The following is a 19,367-nucleotide window of genomic DNA, read 5'->3' as shown; positions in this document are numbered from 1 at the left end:
AGTAAACTGTCAGTTTTGGGACAGTTTTCTACACAGTTTTTTTTTTTTTTTTTAACAGAACAATAGTTCAAAGCCCATGAGAACATTGTCCATTTCTGTCTTGACACCCTGTTTTTTCTGAAGGCAATTTATGAGAAGAGTGATTTTTTCATTGCTAAGTTTTAGTAGCTGCCAGCTGATTGCTTCAGATACATGCAATTCACTCTCAAACACACATTTTAAAATTCACACAACCATTAGAGTTCTTGGAACTCACAGATTAACTAAATTTAAACAAACAAGCAGATTTTAAGACATCAAATTTACTGCCTGGGATGAAATTTAAAATAAACCTGTAAGAGAGAAGCTCTGCTTCTACAGTGTTAGTCTACATATTTTGAACACTTTTAAAAGCATAACTCGGCTAGGTGCGGTGGCTCATGCCTGTAATCCTAGCACTTTGGGAGGCTGAAGAGGGCGGATCACCTGAGGTCAGGAGTTCGAGACCAGCCTGGCCAAGATGGTGAAACCCCATCTCTACTAAAAATACAAAAATTAGCCTGATGTGGTGGTGCATGCCTGTAATCCCACTACTCAGGAGGCTGAGGCTGGAGAATGGCTTGAACCCAGGAGGCAGAGGTTGCAGTGAACTGAGATCCCACCACTGCTGCACCCCAGCCTGGGTGACAGAGCAAGAATCCATCTCGCAAAAAAGACATAAATAAATAAATATAAAAAAAGTGTAACTCTTGGCAACAATCATGAGAAGCAGGGATGTTTCTATTCTGCAGGTGAGAAGCTAAAGTTATAAAAGTATAAGTTCTCTTTTTTTTTTCCAAAGCCAAACTACTATTTTTCCTAGTGTGCATTATCTTAGTTTACTTAAAGTTTAAAAACAGAAAGAATTAGGATGTGCATGCATATTTTGAAGACTGTATCGGTCTTCAAAAAGATAGGGAGATAAATGGAGATAATAACCAAATTTTCTTTATAGAAAGGATAAACTATAAATAAATTATTTCAGATACAGAAAGAGGACAGTCTAAGAAATAGGGAGGAATAACCTTTGGAAGTCTTTAAAATTTTCTAAAGTGCTTTCAATGTAATCATGTCTAAAGTTAGAGGGATGACCGTTAAAACCTTTGAAAATCTCATCTAATTTTACATCGCACACTCACACATTTACACACTCACCCATGAGTGAAGAGATTCTGATAAACATGCATTCTCTCAAATATATTAATGTTTATCTTCACTTTATATTTGAGTAATTTTAGCAGATTCCAGGAAGAAGACATAGCTCATGAAATATAAATTTTTGAATGATTCAAACTGTCCTAATGTGAAATACTTAAAATCAAAACATTTAAACACAAAAAATTAAACATATAATTTTAAAAATAAAGTCTAAAATGCCAACTCCTTTGAGTAATTCGGCCTTTAATTCCTTGTTCCTGAGAGCATGAGAAAATGTGTGTCAAGACACAAGGAACTTTGGGCAATCAAAGAGAGAAAATAAACAATACTGCAGGGGAATTATTTAAGTGAATCCATCTGTTTTGTGCTATAAAACTCTCTCAGTTTAATTTTAATGGAACAAAAAAGGAACCAGCTTGTCTGATAAAGACATCTCTTTTTTCCATGCCCAGATGAAAATGGATAGCCTGAATATTTTTTCCAAAGCAGAAATTGCATCTAAAGAGAATGCCAAAGAAAAAGAATCACAATACCATAATTAAAGTTCTCTATATTTTCAAATTTTGTATAGGAAAAACAGAGTCTAGATTATAGGTGTAGAGATATCTCTTATCACTGCAATCGGCAGCCAAACTTACATGAATCCGGGAAAGGACTACTGCAAATACAGTAACGATAAATTCAAGGAATTTTTAAAGCAGAATAATATCATGGTAGCTCCACAATGTCAGTGACTCATACTAGAAGAGCAAAATTGAAAATACAAATTATATTTGAATCTCCTGCTTTTAAGCTCTAATTAAAGGAGTCCTATGTGATTTCATTCATTTATTTTATATTAGTAACTGCATAATAATTTCTGTTTCAGCTATTTAAAATTAACATTGATTGACTGAACTAGAGGACACGCTGTTTACTTGATTTGCGCAAAGAACAGATTTCATTAGCCCTCTCTAGAAACAGGGTATTTAGTTTTCTGTATGCCTCTTCTTACTTCATACTCGCTTTCCCTCCGCCTCACTGCCTATTGCTGTTACATGTTTCCTCAGACTCTCTTCACATTTCATTTGATTCCATTTGCTTACACTCTTTGCCACGAGGGGGCTCTTCCCAGCTTCTTTCCATGGAGTTTATGGAAAACCAGGATGCATCACAGTCAATTGCATCAAACATGTCACAACCACTTAGCTCCATCAACCCAAACGGGGAAGCAAGGATTTTAAAGCAGAAGGGCCCATCTGATTAGGGAGGGTTGTAATCTCTTTTCGGCTCTCTGATTCTTGATAGATGTGTTTGTCTCTTTTGGCTGAACTTTAGGAATTTAATTAGTTGGATTCAGCATGCCTGGGATATAGGTTATTTTATAAAGTTTTAGCTGTGCTGTGACAGCTGTCTAAAGATGCCACAATGCAAAATCCGCTCCAAAATGATCATGATAGAAATGCCTTATGCACTTGATGGCAAGAATGGAAGGGGGCTCTTGCTATGCCTGTGGCTCTCATTCCTACCACCTGCCCATGTGGTATCTTATGTGGACATTCCTTCCCTTTTACACTTTGCTCCTTTGCTCTTTCTTCTAGAGTGCAGTCATACAAACTGGGGATCAGGACACAGGAATATGAGGCTGTTGCAACACTTGATCTGATATTTCCAGGGTCTGCCCTAACCATAATTTTCAGCTTCTTGATCTTATCATGTTGGTTATTCAATATTTTTTTTGTTATTACTTAACCGAAGAAACAGGGAGAGAAAACCAAACCCTTGCATTATCTTGTACCCACCCAAGGACAGAACCCAAAATATCCTAGTTTTAAATTATGACAATTTGTCATCGTCATTTTTTTCTAGTATGAAGTCATTAGGACAAAAGAAAGTATTCAGGATTAATTGCATGACCCAGAGAAAGCAAATTACTTAACCTTCTTTTCCCTCAGTTTCCTCATCCGAACCCCCTTTTTGAGCTACACATGGATTTAGAACACTTAAATTTATATTTCATCTCTTGAATTACGTATTATTACTGTCTGAAATTTTAGTTCTGTCCTTAAAAAATCTTATAAAAACTATTCACAAATCTGGAAATACTATTATTTATGAATTTAATGTTTGTTTGGATTGACCCATGGTTTTCAGATTTGTTTAACATTTTCATTAGATCTCAACCTTTCTCTTCTTCTTCTTTTTAGAATACATCCATCATATATTCTTTCTAGAATATATCCATCATATATTCTTTCTAGAATATATCCATCATATATTCTTTCTAGAATATATCCATCATATATTCTTTCCAGAATATATTCATCATAAATTCCTTTAGTAAAGATTTGGCAGGTGGTAAAGTTTTGACTTCTTTCAAATTGTCTTTAGTTCACTCCTATTCTTGTAAGATGCATCTGCCAGGCACAAAATTTTAGGTTACCATATTGTTTCAGAAATGTGAAGAAAATATTCTACTGTGTTCTGACTGCCAGTATTTGTGACAACTCTGCTCTCAGCCTGACTGCCTTTTCTGAAAAGGAAATTTGTCTTTTCTCTGGTAGACTTTAGGATTTTTGTTTGTGTATATCTTTGGTGTTGTGTACTTTCACTATTTTGTATCTACGTGTGAGTTTCTTTCCATTTACTAGGCTTCTCCTAAGTGTTTTTTGTCTTCTATCTGCTACTAAAACTATGATTACATATATCATGTACATTAGACTCATTTTTCTATATCTCCTAAAATCTATTATACTTTCCAATTCTTCATCTGTGCTGCTTTCTGGGTAATTTCTTCCGATCTTTCTCTACCCAGTTTACTAATTCTTTCTTCAGTAGTCTACTATGCTGTTTAATATTTCCTTGACTACATTTCCAAAAGTTACATTTAGCTGCTCTGCAGTTATGTCTTTTCTCATTTCTATTATTTTTCCTTAAATATGTAAATTTTTAAATTAAATTTTAATTTAAATATTTTAACCCTTTTACAGATCTAGAAAGTTGTATTTTTGTTTCTGTTAACTCAAACTCATGGTGTTTCTTTGTGCAATTAGTGATCCTGGTTGTAAGCTCCATGTTTGAATCTGATCTGATAAAATCTCATGGCCCTTAACTGGTGATGCTTCCCTTCCAAAAGTATCTATATATATTTTTGTAGGGAGCCAAGGGGTCCTACATACCTAAAACCACTTTAGCACCCCTTTAAGTGTCTTGGGTTTAATGTGGAATTCTCAAATGCAGTTTCTCCACCTTGCTGGAGTCCCAGATGATTCTCCTTATTACTGAGCAAATCCGTATTTGCCTTCAGGAATATCTCAATTTAAGTATTTGCCTACATTAGCCTACATTGCCTGGCCCTGATGAAAGCTCAATTTTATTAGCAGGTCAATAATGACTTCTAAGTGACAAAATTTAATGAACATTTCTAAAGAGCAGAGAGGACCAGATTAGTTGTTGGAAAAGTAGATTACCTTATTGGTCTATTTTACTGATGTAATTCCAATAAAATGGTACAAAAAAGCTATCGAGGCAAAGCACACAATTCTGAGGGACTAAGTTCCCATAAAGAAGAGAACCTCAGAAAGGTGAGCCAAAACCCTGCAAATTGTTCTTCCCTTCATAGCATGATTTACTGACTATTGGCATGGAGTAAGAAGTGAAGGATCCAGACAGAGGGGTGCAGCTATTTGGGAGACAAGCCAGCAGAGCTTTTAGCAATGTCATGAGGCTGGTGACATAAAAATTGGAGTTTGGGGTTGCCATGGAAGCCAGAACTTGAATGTTTCATATCTCAGTGGGAAGTGGGCAGTTTTCCTTTTAACCATTTGATGAACTCTTAAACTGCTAAAGGCAGAAGATTAAGAAACTAAGGAGGAAGTTACTGAAAATCTCATTGATATTTTCTGTAATACTGAGAAGTGAAACCGTGAAGTTAGATTCCAAAAAGGAAAGGTCAGAGGAAATCTCCCAGGTTCTTAATTGGGCTTCTAGGGGAAAGGCAATTCAGAGACGGAATCTGACAAAAACTCCTATTACAGTTTTGGGTGAGCAAGGACCCTGAACAAATGAGGTAGTCTTCCCCAATATCATTTCATGTTCCCATCTAAAGCTTTATTATTCTTAATTTTGATATCTAAATTCCTTATCATAGCTCATGTGTAGTAAATAAAACACTTTCTTGAATTCATATATATCATACTCCTGAAAAATAATTTTAACAGACACTAAAAAATTGGAATTTCTATTATGAGATGATGCTACCACAGATGATCCTTGATGGTAAAAGTGATTTCCTATGCATCCAGTTAGTTCAAGATAGGAAATCTGATACAACAACTTTGAAGGAATCTGTATCATCACATAAGGTGGAAATTTAAATAACTAATTGGTTATTGAGACTTCTAAAAAATAACTAATTGGTTATTAGAACAGACAAACCAAACATATCTGAATATAGGGCACCCTCAGAATATTTCAACGCTTAAGGTCTGGTTTACTCTAGGACTCCACACTCACAGTATGAACCCTTCTCCAGTTAAGTTACTTACCTGGTCGACTTTGCTTTTTAGCCTTTACATGGTTAGCTGCAGAAATAGCATAGGATGAAGTAAAGGATCTGCTTTTGGTGAGGGTCATCATCACTGGATTATTCCAAGAATCAGGACTAAAAGCACCAGAAAGACAGAATTAAAAGAAAATTAAAGAAAGTATTCATCAGTTATTGGGCCAGTCTTGCCAGAACCCAACCATCATTTCTCTAATAGATTTGCCAATCTGAGTATTGGTTCAGGTTCAGTGACAGAACCACTGTACTTCCAAATGATGAAACAGATTATGTAAAAACAATCTCTGTTGCAGGGATATAGCAGTTACTCATCAAGCATACTGGGTTAACAAAGAGGAAAGATAACTTTCTTATTATCCAATTAATAAAAATTAAACACCTTCTCACTGTACTCTAAAATTACGTTCCTCACAGATTTTCTAAAAGAGGCTTACAGATTAACTGGCTAAGATGCGGGTGAATTTACATAAGCTGTAAGTGTCATAATGTTTACTTCAGTACTCTATTATTTTTGGTGGATCTGTATTCAAAAATTGAATGACCATGAAATCATTCATAAATAATGTTTTTTTCTGCATTATTTCCTTGTGATGGAAATGATCTAGTCAAATTCCCTTTTTACAAGGGAATTTGTAAAAAGGGACATGCCAACAAGGGAGTTGATGCTAAACACACTGATGATAGGAACTAGGAGAAAGGCAATAGAGAATCTTCATCTAGCAAATGCTTTTACCAAGATGTACTTGGTCTGCCTAGGTTGCTTATTGTAAATAAATGTGGAATTAATAGATTCATGGAAGACTGAGCTAGAGAATGTTATGTAAGTCATGCAATGATTGTGATTTAAATTTTGGAGGTATTCCAAGACAAAATTTCTCTGTATGTGTTGCTTAAAACTTATACATGTTGAATCTGAAATAGACTCCATCCTAATGTGGGAGAGAAGGGAATTTCGAAAGTTGTGTTGACAATCTTGGACTGCTCCAAGGGAAAAGTGCTTGGTCTGTGTTTTGCTAACACCTGTGTCCTTTCAAGCACTAGTAAATTTGGTACTGGGTACAATCTATAATTTACGTAAATACGATTTGACAATTTGAACTTTTGCCAATCTTAGATTGGCAATGTAAGCAGGATGTGCCTGGTCTGTCTGGGTAGCTTATTGTAAATAAACCTAAAATTGATAGAATTATGGGCTCATGGATGCATGGAGATTGCCATATAAGCTTATAATTAATACGATATAATTTGGAGAGGTTCCAGAGCTAAAATGGTTCCCTCTGTGCAAGTAATATTATGCATGCATTGCTTAGAACCCTGCATGCTAAATCCAAACCAGAACATGTGCTAATATGGAATAAAGGGACTTTCAGAAAATTGTACTAATAGACCTCTCAAAGGAAAGAATGCTAAGCATGGGTCTTACTATTGTCTGTATCCATTAATTACTAGTAAATTCGGCAATGGGTAAGATGTGTAATTTGTGTTGAGGTCAATTTGACAGTCTGACACTTGTTATCTCAATTTTTTTTTTCCATTTCAGAGAGATTTTTCTTCAACTACTGACCCAGGTATTTTAAAACTTCATCTTTTCTCCTTACTTCTAATAGCAGTTTTCTATATGAGGACACTTGAAATGTGGTATGACCTTCAGCAATTATATAATGCAATTAAGTAAGGCATAAAAATATTTGTTTGACATCTTCCTCAGAAAGCACATCCTAGGTATTTCACAAGTTCTTGGCATTTAGGAAATAATGAGCTGAAAGAAACTTTGAATCTGAAACAGATAACGACACTGACTATTTTCTCGTGATGCTGGTCCCTTTTAATTCATTTTGCTGGATTGACTAACTGATGACTGTGAAGAAATATTATGTAATGTATATGTGGCCTAAATGTTTGCAGTTCTCATTACATAATACAGTGAATAGGTTATTACTTTTACTTTTCTAAGTCGACTTTTTAAAGACAATGCCTTACAGTAACTGAATGTTTTAATATATCAGAAAGATATATTATGAAGGCTATCTCAACAATTTACTGTTTTTTTCAAATAAAAACATTTAAAATGTGTTCATTTTCAATTTTGCAAAATACATTAGAGTATCTTTAATAAATGCAGATTTAATGAACTCAAGATAAATAACATCCTAGTCATATCACATTCTTAATACAATAAATAATTGTATTTTACTATTAATACAATAAATCAATGTATTATATTATATATAAATGCATTATAGTTCACAGGTGCTTTCATATATTGCTTTGTGCGACCGTCACAGTTTTCAGCTTTTCATCGCTGTCCTTTATTTCCTGATTCCTGTTTAAATTTCATGAATATGAAATAATTTGGATTCTGTAAAGGAGAACAGCTTAAGAAAGGCTTTACACGGTTTTCTCATGCTGGCACAGCAGAGGAAAATTATCTATGTGCCTGTGATGGAAGATCTCAATCTTCTTCCCAAAGGCGGTCTTATGCTCTTATTATCCCCGTAATGACTCCATTCTAAGTCCTTAAAGTCTGATCAGGTAACAGTCTCTTTTGCCAAGTTTACTGCCTTCTTTTTGCCTGAATACACAGGCAGGGGTCAATTCCAAGGTCAACTTGGGATGATTTAGGGTCTGATTTATTTCAGCTTTTCCTATTTCTCTAAAGCCTATTATTTTTTAAGCACCTACGTGTATTCTTCCATCTAATTTACCCCTCCAATTATGTCATAGTTCCCCTTTTTCCTAATGACTCCCTGTAATTGGGTACAGAGATTCTGGCAGGCTGATGACTTGCCTCTAAGAACATAGTACATTTCTGAGTGGTAGGGCCAAGACCCTTCAGATTCTCAGTCCAGTGTGCTTTCTACCAGACTGTATTTAAAATTACCCAGGGGTAAATTATCCAGCTGGATATATAAAGGAATATAAGTTGTGTTTCTAATTTTTATTATTTCTCATTCTTATTCTTCTTTTGATCAATGTAGTCCTTCCTCAAAGAGACCCAATAAATGAAAAGATATGGAAAGGAATAAATAAAAGGGCTAAAAGGGAAGAAATTTCAGGGTTAAAACTCAAAAGAAGGTTTTGACTGTGATTTATAATCAAGCCAAAACTAGTTGTATTTAGTGGTGGTACTACTGCCACTTACTTATAAATAGTTTTCCCTTAAAGGGATCAAATTCTATTCAGAATTAATTTCCTTTCTTCACAGTGATGAAGGAATTATATTGCTTTCAGATTTTACATCAGTACTTTTCATAGGACAGTGAGATTATGAGATAGATAGTATATTAGGCAGTGAGGAAAATGTATGTCCAGACAAGACATCTACGAGTATTTTTAGGAATGAGAGAATGAGAATGAATGGAATTGTATGCTATTCCTTATTTCTATTGTAAATATTTGGATGATCCATTTTACAAAGAAGAATGACAAGATCCTCGGGCGTTAAGTTCTTAAAAGTTCTTGGAACTTCCTTCCTTGTCATCATTTCAATTTAAACCCTCAAGTTCATTTAATTGACTAAGAGAAGAGAAAAGCAGGGGAAATAGGATTTGACTAGAAGTAACAAAGAATAACAGAAAAAAGGCATTTGAGAAGGCATGAGTGGATTTTTGATAGAGTCATTCTATGGGAAGGAAATCACGAAGCATTACCTATACTATGACAGGAAACTTACTTAGCAAGTTGCACTGGCAAAATAGGCAGACTCTAATGATACACACTGAAAACGTAATTCATTTTATTAAGCAATAGTTAACTATAATACTATTAGCATAATAGTTAACTATAATACTATTAGCATTTATCAGTATTTGCTGCTGTAGCAATTGTCAATGATCAGTATTTTTAGAGAAAAATATTATCATTGACTTCTAATTAATTTCAACCGTCAGGAAATTTTCATGAAACACGACATAATCTCTTCTTGTCTCATTTACAAGTTTTACAAAAGTCCAGGTAATAGGATGGAGTGGGATTATACTGACATATAAAATATATAATGACATTTGAGTTTGTTTCCAATTGTATAGATTTCTTAGAATACAAATAATATGGAAGAAACCAATTAAAAATTTTTAATCAAAAAAGAAAGGTCAGCAGTCATTAAATTCTTATCATCTGAAATATTTCTGTTAGTCTCAGTATGGTGGTTTATTTGGTTTATTTATATCCCAGGCTAAGGATCAGGAGAAAATTACTTCTGATATTGCTATCAATCATATAATATGACATAGATGTGGATATTTTTCATTCATTAGGTCATTGATAAAACTGATACATGTGTTTCAAAAACCTGAAATCATGGTAAATGTTCTCACAATTAATGAATTTGAATAAAGTAGGATAAGTATAATATTTTTATTCTAAATAGAAAAGGACACAGTATCTCCCTCTAAATGCACTTTCCTTAGCTATTTTCTTCAAGATTCTTTTTAGATGTTAATATAACCTTTTCTTTAGTTTTGATAATTCTGGCTTTTAAGTTGCTTTCAAAAATTGGAATTAATATCCTCAGAAAAGTTTAAATTACCAAATGTTTGAACATATCTAGGTGTTCTTAGGATGATCTACTTTTGATTTGCTCTTGTCTTTTGTACAACGCTAAGACAGCTGGTCTTGTGGGAGGCTAATGACTGGGCTAGGGGGAATCTCATATCAATTGCAAATGTCAAGTTGTATGCTTTTGATTTAAGGGTCTCAGTATGAATCTCAATGTAGATAAAATTACCTACCTTTATCCTGGGCTTAACCCTTCCCATCTAAGGTCACAATGGCAGAGATCACATCAAGTCATTCTTTCCACTTATATATAAGGCCACACAACAGATGTTAAGCCTAATTATCTGATGTTAACCCCTATACTGCTCTGCATTTGAACCATGTACCCTTTCCATCTTCAAAGCTGACCTCCAACCAAATGTAATTGGTTAGCCTTCCTTCTCCTGTAATTTACAACTCATTTTTGGCAAGTAACTTCTCTAAGAGACATTAAACCAGCAGGAGCCGTATGCCACCTGGAGGAAGGTGCTTCCTGCAGTTTGATGCTGGTGCTGCGGTCTCTCCGTACTGGTGCAGGCTCCAAGGTGGGTAGACCTGTGGCCGAGGTGGTGGTGGTCCAAGTGGAAGAAACTCGTCTCAACAAGCCAGGAGGCAAACTCCTTCTCAGGCGCTAGGAAAGAGACTTGACTTCATTACCCAGAATATTTTATATCTCTTAAATTTTATGTAATATAATAGAAGGAAACGAGCTTTTAATTAGAAGTGAATTGACTAAATTACATTGGTTTAATATCACCTATCTAAAATTTGAGTGCTCAGAAATTTAATAAAAGACTCTCTGGCCAAAATGAATGCATATTATAAAAATAAGCAGTCAGGCGTAGTGGCTCACGCCTGTAATTCCAGCACTTTGGGAGGCCAAGGCGGGTGGATCATCTGAGGTCAGGAGTTTGAGACCAGCCTGGCCAACATGGTGAAACCCCATCTACCAAAAATACAAAAATTAGCTGGGCGTGGTGGCGGGTGCCTGCAATCTCAGTTGCTCGGGAGGCTGAGGCAGGAGAATCACTTGAGCCTGGGAGGCGGAGGTTGCAGTGAGCTGAGATCACAACACTGCACTGCAGCCTGGGTGACAAGAGCAGAAGTCTGTCTAATAAATAAATAAATAACCAACCTTTTAGAGTCTTTATTTCAATGCTTATACAAATATGTGATTATAGGAGTGAGAGTCAATTGCCTCTGGGATAATTTTATAGTTATATTTATTCAACAGGATTTACACACCTATACACACATATTAGTTATTATGAGAAGTTTTTCCTCAAAAGTCACTTGTTTGGGGGCATGAATTAATTTATATCACCTTGCACCACAGTCATACCCCCAAGTATTATTGACTTTATTATCTTCCTTCACAAATGAAAGGAGCTCCGTGTAAAAAGAATGTAAGTCTTTCATAAAATGCACCACTTCTCTTATGATTAATGTAACTTAGACAACAGAGATATGGGTAATGTCATCAGTGTCAACTACTCTTAATAGGAGACACTGCTGGCCAACCTGCTGTTCCCCTTCTTATTTCTTCTCCCACCATATCCTAAACAGGACATGTAGCATCATCTGCACTGAGACAAGAGTCTGGGATCACTAGGATGAGCACCAACACTCTAACGTGGGTCTTGACCTTAAAAGTTAAACTGGGCCAGGCGCAGTGGCTCACGCCTGTAATTCCAACACTTTGGGAGGCCAAGGCGGGTGGATCACTTGAGGTCACGAGTTTGAGACCAGCCTGGCCAACATGCAGTGAGCGAAAATCACGCCACTGCACTCCAGCCTGAGCAACAGAGTAAGACTCTGTCTCAAAAAAAAAAAAAAAGAAAAAAAGAAAAGAAAAAGTTAAACCGAAGGTCTTTTTCCTACAACTTCAGCAACAGTCATAAGACACAGAACCACAACCCACTTTTATCTGTGGCTAATCACTCCTAATAAACCAACCACATAGGCATAGTTCACAAAGACATTCTGCTCTTCCAAAGAAGGTAAAAAATTTTGAGAAGTGAATTCTATGTCACCTTGGGATTTAAGAATAGCTCTGATGATATTAAATAGTTTCCAGTGTCTCTTAAACATCTGAATGTGCATCTTAGAAGGTAATTCAGTTGGAAGAGAAAACTCAAACACTCTTAAATACCAGGTTTCTTGCCTTAAATCTGTCACTGACCTCAGGTCTAATTTGAGACCTGAAGGAACCAGTTAATCTCTCTCTCCTTTTCCTTACTGTCATATTATACTTAGGTATATCTTTATCAGGGAATTGCATATTGGAAGGAAACTATGTAAATATGTTATTGACAAAGTTATGAAGATCACATTCCTGAGAGAAGAGACTCACAACAGCAGAAGCATAGATGTTACTGACTGACCACCAGCTCAAAGGGATAGCTGATTGTTTACTAAATAAATAACTGTGCTGAATATACCAGAGACCACTGACACTGATTTGTCTTTAATATGACTTACTTATTTTTAATCAATATTGAGATCTAAACTGGGGGAGGATCCTCTTACAATTTACTTTCATAAAACTCATGCCATATATGTAAAAAGAATAAGTTTGTGTAATTTCTTCCTTTTGCATATAAAATATATGTTTATAGAAATCACTAAGGATATATTTTACTTTAAATAATCTATAATTGACTAAAACTGTTCTGGGTTCAAAACTGATTGTGTATTGGAAAGTCAGGAGGGTATTTTGAAGTATATCATTCAAGAGAATCAAAGAGTAAAGAATCTTTAGCTTTAGGAGTCAATGAATTTTAAACAGAATCTGCACTAGAAAGGAGCAAGGATTTCTGCCTTCTTTGTTTTATTGTTGTTGTTGCAATATCCTTATCACCTTAGAAAAGTGCCTGGCATATAGAAGAGAAAACGTTTTGCAAGTAACATGAAAGATTAAATAAAAGAGGTAACATAAAAAGATAAATTTTCTATGTATAGAAAACTATCAAGTATAAGGACAGAAGTCTTTATGTTTAGATATTTATTACTTCTGTCACCATGATCAACACATTTTGCCTGAGTCACTGACATGAATCTGCAGATGGAGTTGAGGTGACAGGAAGGAGGCCTAGAAGACAATTAAAAAAAATAGTTTAACCCTTTAAGGAGTATGTCATTACTACCTACCTTTGGAATAGCAAGCTTGTCTTTTTCAGAGCTCTCTTCAGAGTCAGAACAGGTATAGTTTTCACTGAGCGAAGTGACGGGATTCACTCTGGGCTTGTGAATGGCCTGGAAGGTGAGCTGTGTGCTGAGCAAGTTGCTCACGGCTCTCAAGGATGTGCACACGTTTGGTGGAAGAGAAGGGTCTGCCAGGAGGTCGGTAATGAGGCCGTGGGCCTCGCCCATGACGGCGATGTCCACAGTAATACTGGTTCCTGAAGACTGAGACACAAACCAAGACAAGATCAGGCAAGAAAAGGCCTGAATCTGAAGGCACAAAGCATTAATTTGGACTTTTTCACTAAGAAATGAATTGGGCTGATTCTTTAGGATTTCAGTACAGTAAAATTCACACCACCTATTTCAAATTCTGCTAAGATGTGCCCTAGCTGCCACCCTTTTTTGCATTTGTGGCCCAATTTTTAATGCTAGAACTTGGGGAGGGTCAAGCATATTTGAAGAAATTATAAAGATGAACACTAGTTTTTAAAAGGCAAAAAGTTTCAGAGATCTGGGGAGGAAAATCTTCGTATCACTCCTTATGAAGAGCTCAACATTTTACATCTATGTTCTTTAGGAATTTCACTCCAAAAGTAACATTAATATACCATAAAATGTTATTTTTAGTAATATTTTAATGTGACACTTGAACCTGGTGTTTATTCAACGAATATTTTTGCTAATGGTAGTTATTCAATGAATGTTATTCGAGATAGACACAAAGAAAGCTCCATTTGTGTGCTAGTTCACAATCTGTCTCTCTTGCTGTTGTTGGTTAGAATAGAAATTTCAGTTCTGGGATTCTGTGGCACATCTGTCATATTCTGCCAAACTGCCTATCAGAGCAGAGTCATTACTCTGTCCTCACAGCAGAAACGAAGAGCACAAAACACAGAGGCCAGGAAAATACATATAAGTAAATAAACTCCAAAGAGAGAAAAAACAGAAGTATAAAGTTGTACGATTAAAAGAAAATATGAGGGACTATTTTATAATCTTGAAATTATAACCTTTAAAAATAATATGAATTCATAAACTGCCAAGGATATTCCTAATGTATCTGATGAAATGAAGATAAAAACTTCTACATAAGAAAATATACCATAAGCAAAGGAGGAAATGGTCTGTGAGAAAATGTTTGCCACACAGAGAAGATAAAACATATCCAAACAGAGAGCTTCTAAAAAATCACTAAAGGACACAATTGAAAAAGGAAGTGAACAGACAATTCAAACAAAATGTAAATAACCAATATATATATAAAAAGCCACTTATGTCCACTATAATTAAATTGCAAATCAACATAATAAAAACAACTTTCACTTACAAAATTGGCAAAACAGTAAAAGATTTATAACAGCAAGCATTAGTAATGGTTTGGGTAAATGAGTAGTGAGGAAAAACAATCCAAAATGTTTGGCAGGAAACTTTGCTAAGCCTATCAATTAGTAGCTTAAATGTATATATTCTATGATCCAGCAAAACAACATACATATCTGGTCGAAAGAAATACTTCTACAAATATCTAAACATATAAAAACAATAACACAAGGGGTATAGCAGTGTTCTGGCAACGACAACCGAGATACATATAAGTAGATAATTTTTTTTTTAATTTCATTATTTCTGTATTATAAAGTTGTCTATCCTTGTTTAACAGATGTGGGTAGATTCATAAATTATTGTCTAGAAAATATTGTTCAGTGGGTTGGAAAAGTATGTTACAGAAAAAGTGAATATATATTATTCTCGTAATTAGAAAAATATCATAACACCTAACATCCATAAAGATATCTAGTCCTGCAATACCTATAAGTAATGAATAAATTACTCTGTAAAATTATCATACAGAAAAGTTATGTCTTTTACTGCTAGAATTACAATAACTATAATAATAATGGTAAAGTTGATATTTATTAACCACAAGTCTACAAAGTATTAGTAAGTACTATTATTACTTTCACTTTCATTAGACACAAATAACTTGCCAAAATCAGACAGGTGAAAAGTGGAAATATCAGGCTGCAAACAAAAATAGCTTCAGTCCATAGCTCAAGTGTTGAACCAGTACGGTGAAAAACAAAAAAACAAAAACAAACACAAAAACAAAAAAACAAAAATTTTATGTGCTTAAATATATCTGTAATTACTTAATGCATAATTTAATAATAGTACCCATGTTCTCTGATCACAGGCATAAATATCTCTTATGAACCAATATGAAAATTTAAGTGTAATATTAATAATTTTAGGATATATACTCATGCAGATGTCATATTTGTATCTATAGGGTTAATTTTATTTTTCTGAGCTAAAAGTAGAATTTTATTTTAAAAATAATTTGTATTGTGTATACTTGAGGCTTACAACATGTTATGTGTATATGTACAGATAGTCAAATGGTTACTATAGTGAGACAGATTAACATTATCTAGCGTCTTGCATAGTATTTTTGTGACAAGAGCAGCTGAAATCTCCTTATTTAACAAAAATCTGTAACACAATACAATTTTGTTGACTGTAATCCTCATGTACATTAGATACCCTAGACTTATACATCCTATATATCTGCTACTTTGTATCTTTTGTCCTACATCTCCCCATTTCCTGACCCTTCCCCTGACTCTGCCCAGGGTAACCACTGTTTTATTCTCTATCTCTGAATATTTGACCTTTTTTAAAAATTAAGATTCTACACGTGAGTGAGATAATGCAATATTTTTCTGTGTCTGGCTTATTTTACTTAGCATAATGTTCTTCAGGTCCATCTATGTTATGGCAAATGACAGGATCTCCTTCCTTTTTCAAGGGTGAATGCTATTTCATTGTATGTATATACGTGTGTGCATATATACATACCATGTTTTCTTCATCCATTCATTCATGGACAGATGCTTATGGTATTTCCATATCTTGGCTATTGTGAATAATGCAATGAACATGAGAGTGCAGATATCTTTATGAGGTGGTGATTTTATCTTATTTGGATCATATAGTTCTATTTTCAATTTTCTTAAGCACCGTTATACTATTTTCTATAATGGCTGTACCAATCTACATTTCTAACAGCAGTGTTCTAGGGTTCCCTTTTCTCTACACCCTTGCCAACATTTGTTATATCTTGTCTTTTTAACAATAGCCATCCTAACAGGAGTGAAGTGATATCTTATAGTGGTTTTAATTTCCATTTCCTGATGCTTAGTGATGTTAAACACTTTTCCATACATATATGTTGGCCACTTTCATGTCTTCTTTGGAGAAATGTCTGTTCATGTCCTTTGCCCACTTTTTAATCAGGTTATTTTTCCCCTATTCTAAGAGTTATTTATAAAGTTTGGATATTAATTCCTTATCAGATACATGCTTTGCAAATATTTTTTTCCCAGTCTGTCTGTTGCCTTTTCATTTTGTTGATTGTTTCCCTTCCTGTGCAGAAGCTATTTAGTTTGATGTGGCCCCATTTACTTATTTTTTCTCTTTTGGCCTGAGATTTTGGTGTGTTATCCAAAAATTCATTGCCAAGGTCAATGTCCGAGAGCTTTCCCCCTGTGTTCTCTTCTATAAGTTTCATGGTTTCAGGTGTTACATTTCAGTCTTTACTTATTTTGAGTTGATTTTTGTGTGTGGTATAAGATAAACATAAGATTTCATTCTTTTGCATGTAGAAATCCAGCTTTCTCTGTACCTTTTATCAAAGAGACTCCCCTTTCCACCTGTGTCCTCCTAGCACCTTTGTGTAAAATTATTTGAACATGTATGCTTGAATTTACTTCTGGGCTCTCTATCCTGTTCTATTGGTGTAGGTTTCTGTTGTTATGCCAATAGCATGCTATTTTGATTACTATAGATTTGTAATATAGTTGTAAATCAGAAAGTGTAATGCCTTCAACCATTTTCCCCTCAGTACTGCTTTGGCTATTTGGGGTTTTTTGTGGTTTCATACAAATTTTAGGATTGCATTTTTCTATTTCTGTGAAGACACCATTGCGACGTTGATAGTTATTGCATTAAATTTCTATATTTCTTTGGGTAGTATAAATATTTTAACAATACTTCTGATCGAGTAATGGAATATTTTTCTATATATTTGTGTGTTCAGTTCTTTTCATCAGTGTTTTATAATTTTTGATGTACAAATCTTTTACCTCCTTGGTTAAATTTATCCCTAAGTATTTTTTATGCCATTGTAAATGGGAGTTTTTTTTATTCTTTTTCAGCTAGGTACTTATTTGTATATAAAAAAGTTATTGATTTTTGTCTGTTGATTTTCAATCCTGTAACTTTACTGAATTCATTTGTTAGCTGTAACAATTTTTGTGCATGTGGAATTGTTGTGGTTTTCTACATATAAAGATCAGGTCATCTGCAAATACAGATAATATCATTATTCAATTTTTTTAATGTTTGTAAAAATGCCACTTAGCTAACATTCCCTTTTAGAAATAAGTATTTTAAAGTGCATCTCTAATCATTATGCTTCTGAAAATCTCATCCAGTGTGATCCTCTGAAATAGTAATGTTTATTTTTAGCCATGTTGTTCTAATAAACTAACAATTAACTGGACTGTTTCCATACAAATTTGAAATTTTAAGTCAAACTTTGTTTTCAAGACAAAATTTTAAATGTTTTTGACAATGAAATTAAGTTTATTCTCTAGTAATAACTAAAAAGTTCTCTTAAAATGTTCTCAGTATACAAAATCTACAAATCTGAAGAAAAAGTAGAACATGTTCATGAGAATTACAAGTTTTTTTATAATTATCACATTGTGTGTCTTTTTATAATACAGTTTATTTTTTCTTTAAATAGATGTATTTCTTGTATATATAGAAAAAATAGTAAACATTTAAAAAGTACTTTAAAATAGAAACTGAAAACTCATCTTTATAAGTCAATGTCACAGTTACATAAGAATTCAAAAAATAAGCACATTATGTATTTTGATGCTAGTATTATGCTGTAGCTTTTGCAAAAGCAAAGGTCTTTAAGTGAAAACAAAAGCAACATTCAAGCCAAGAGACAAATTATCCTTATTGAAATTAGCTAAGAAACTGAAGTGAACACTTCTACTATTGGAAAAAAAAAATATCCTTAGTATCATTAAGTCAGGTCCTCACTTTATTGTTTTCACGATTCTAGAATAAAATTATGTTACAGTCAACAGATACATCACACATAAGAAGTTATTACCACTTTTTTGCTCAAATAACTAAAGGCTTCAATGAGGCATGCAATTTAAAACCAACAATCAGATTTGTTTGCAGCAAACCTGCCAAGGCTAACCACACATGAAATGGTGAAAAACAGAAAGATGGACTGGCTGCTGTTTCAATAAATAGCAGGTAAGCTACAAAGGATGGGTATGTCTAGGATGTCCCTATTAAGGAATTTTAAGGGAGAGGGGTTTTGGTTTTTGGTAGTGTTTTTTAAATCATGTACAAAGTGAGAAAAAATTGTGTGATTCACACAGAAGTTTTTTCCATGCCTATAAACTTTGAAAAAAAATATAATTAAATATTGAGGTATACCAATGGTACTCAGAAATGTTTTATTTAACTGGTGAAATCTTAGATAGTGATAATAAATACTAAATGTTAAGTTTATATAAAAGCCAGTTTAAAGAAAAGTCTTAAAACTAACAATCTGAAACCATCTTTCAGTGCAGTACGGGCCACACTAAGCACAAAATCACAGTTGAGTCTTCCTATGGTGCAGATGATCAAACAAATCTTTTCCTTTAAAAAAAAAAAGTTACCAAGCAATATAAAACATTCTACTTCACAGACTCTCCTTATAATAGAAATATTTATATTTAACATTTAAGAAAATGCAAGTGTATTTCCCTAGACACTATTTAAATGGCAACCAAATTTGGATTGCCACCTTTAAATAGAAAATGTGGCATTTCAGTACGATAAACAGTGG

At 34.1% G+C, this 19,367-nt stretch overlaps 1 protein-coding gene across 1 annotated transcript in view; it reads right to left on the bottom strand.

Moving 5' to 3' along the window:
- Window positions 1-19,367, bottom strand: part of PDE3A (phosphodiesterase 3A) — a 314,502-nt gene that overhangs the window by 60,257 nt on the left and 234,878 nt on the right. Inside the window, exons 3-5 of the mRNA XM_019039397.4 lie at window positions 13,406-13,663; window positions 10,732-10,886; window positions 5,703-5,818 (exon numbers count right to left, since the gene is read on the bottom strand). Of these exons, the coding sequence (XP_018894942.2) occupies window positions 5,703-5,818; window positions 10,732-10,886; window positions 13,406-13,663 (529 nt within the window). The remainder of the gene's footprint in view (window positions 1-5,702; window positions 5,819-10,731; window positions 10,887-13,405; window positions 13,664-19,367) is intronic.

Source organism: Gorilla gorilla, chromosome 10 (assembly GCF_029281585.2).
Source record: "Gorilla gorilla gorilla isolate KB3781 chromosome 10, NHGRI_mGorGor1-v2.1_pri, whole genome shotgun sequence".
NCBI classification, from domain to species: Eukaryota; Metazoa; Chordata; class Mammalia; order Primates; family Hominidae; genus Gorilla; species Gorilla gorilla.
This window is presented reverse-complemented; position numbering and strand designations above follow the sequence as displayed.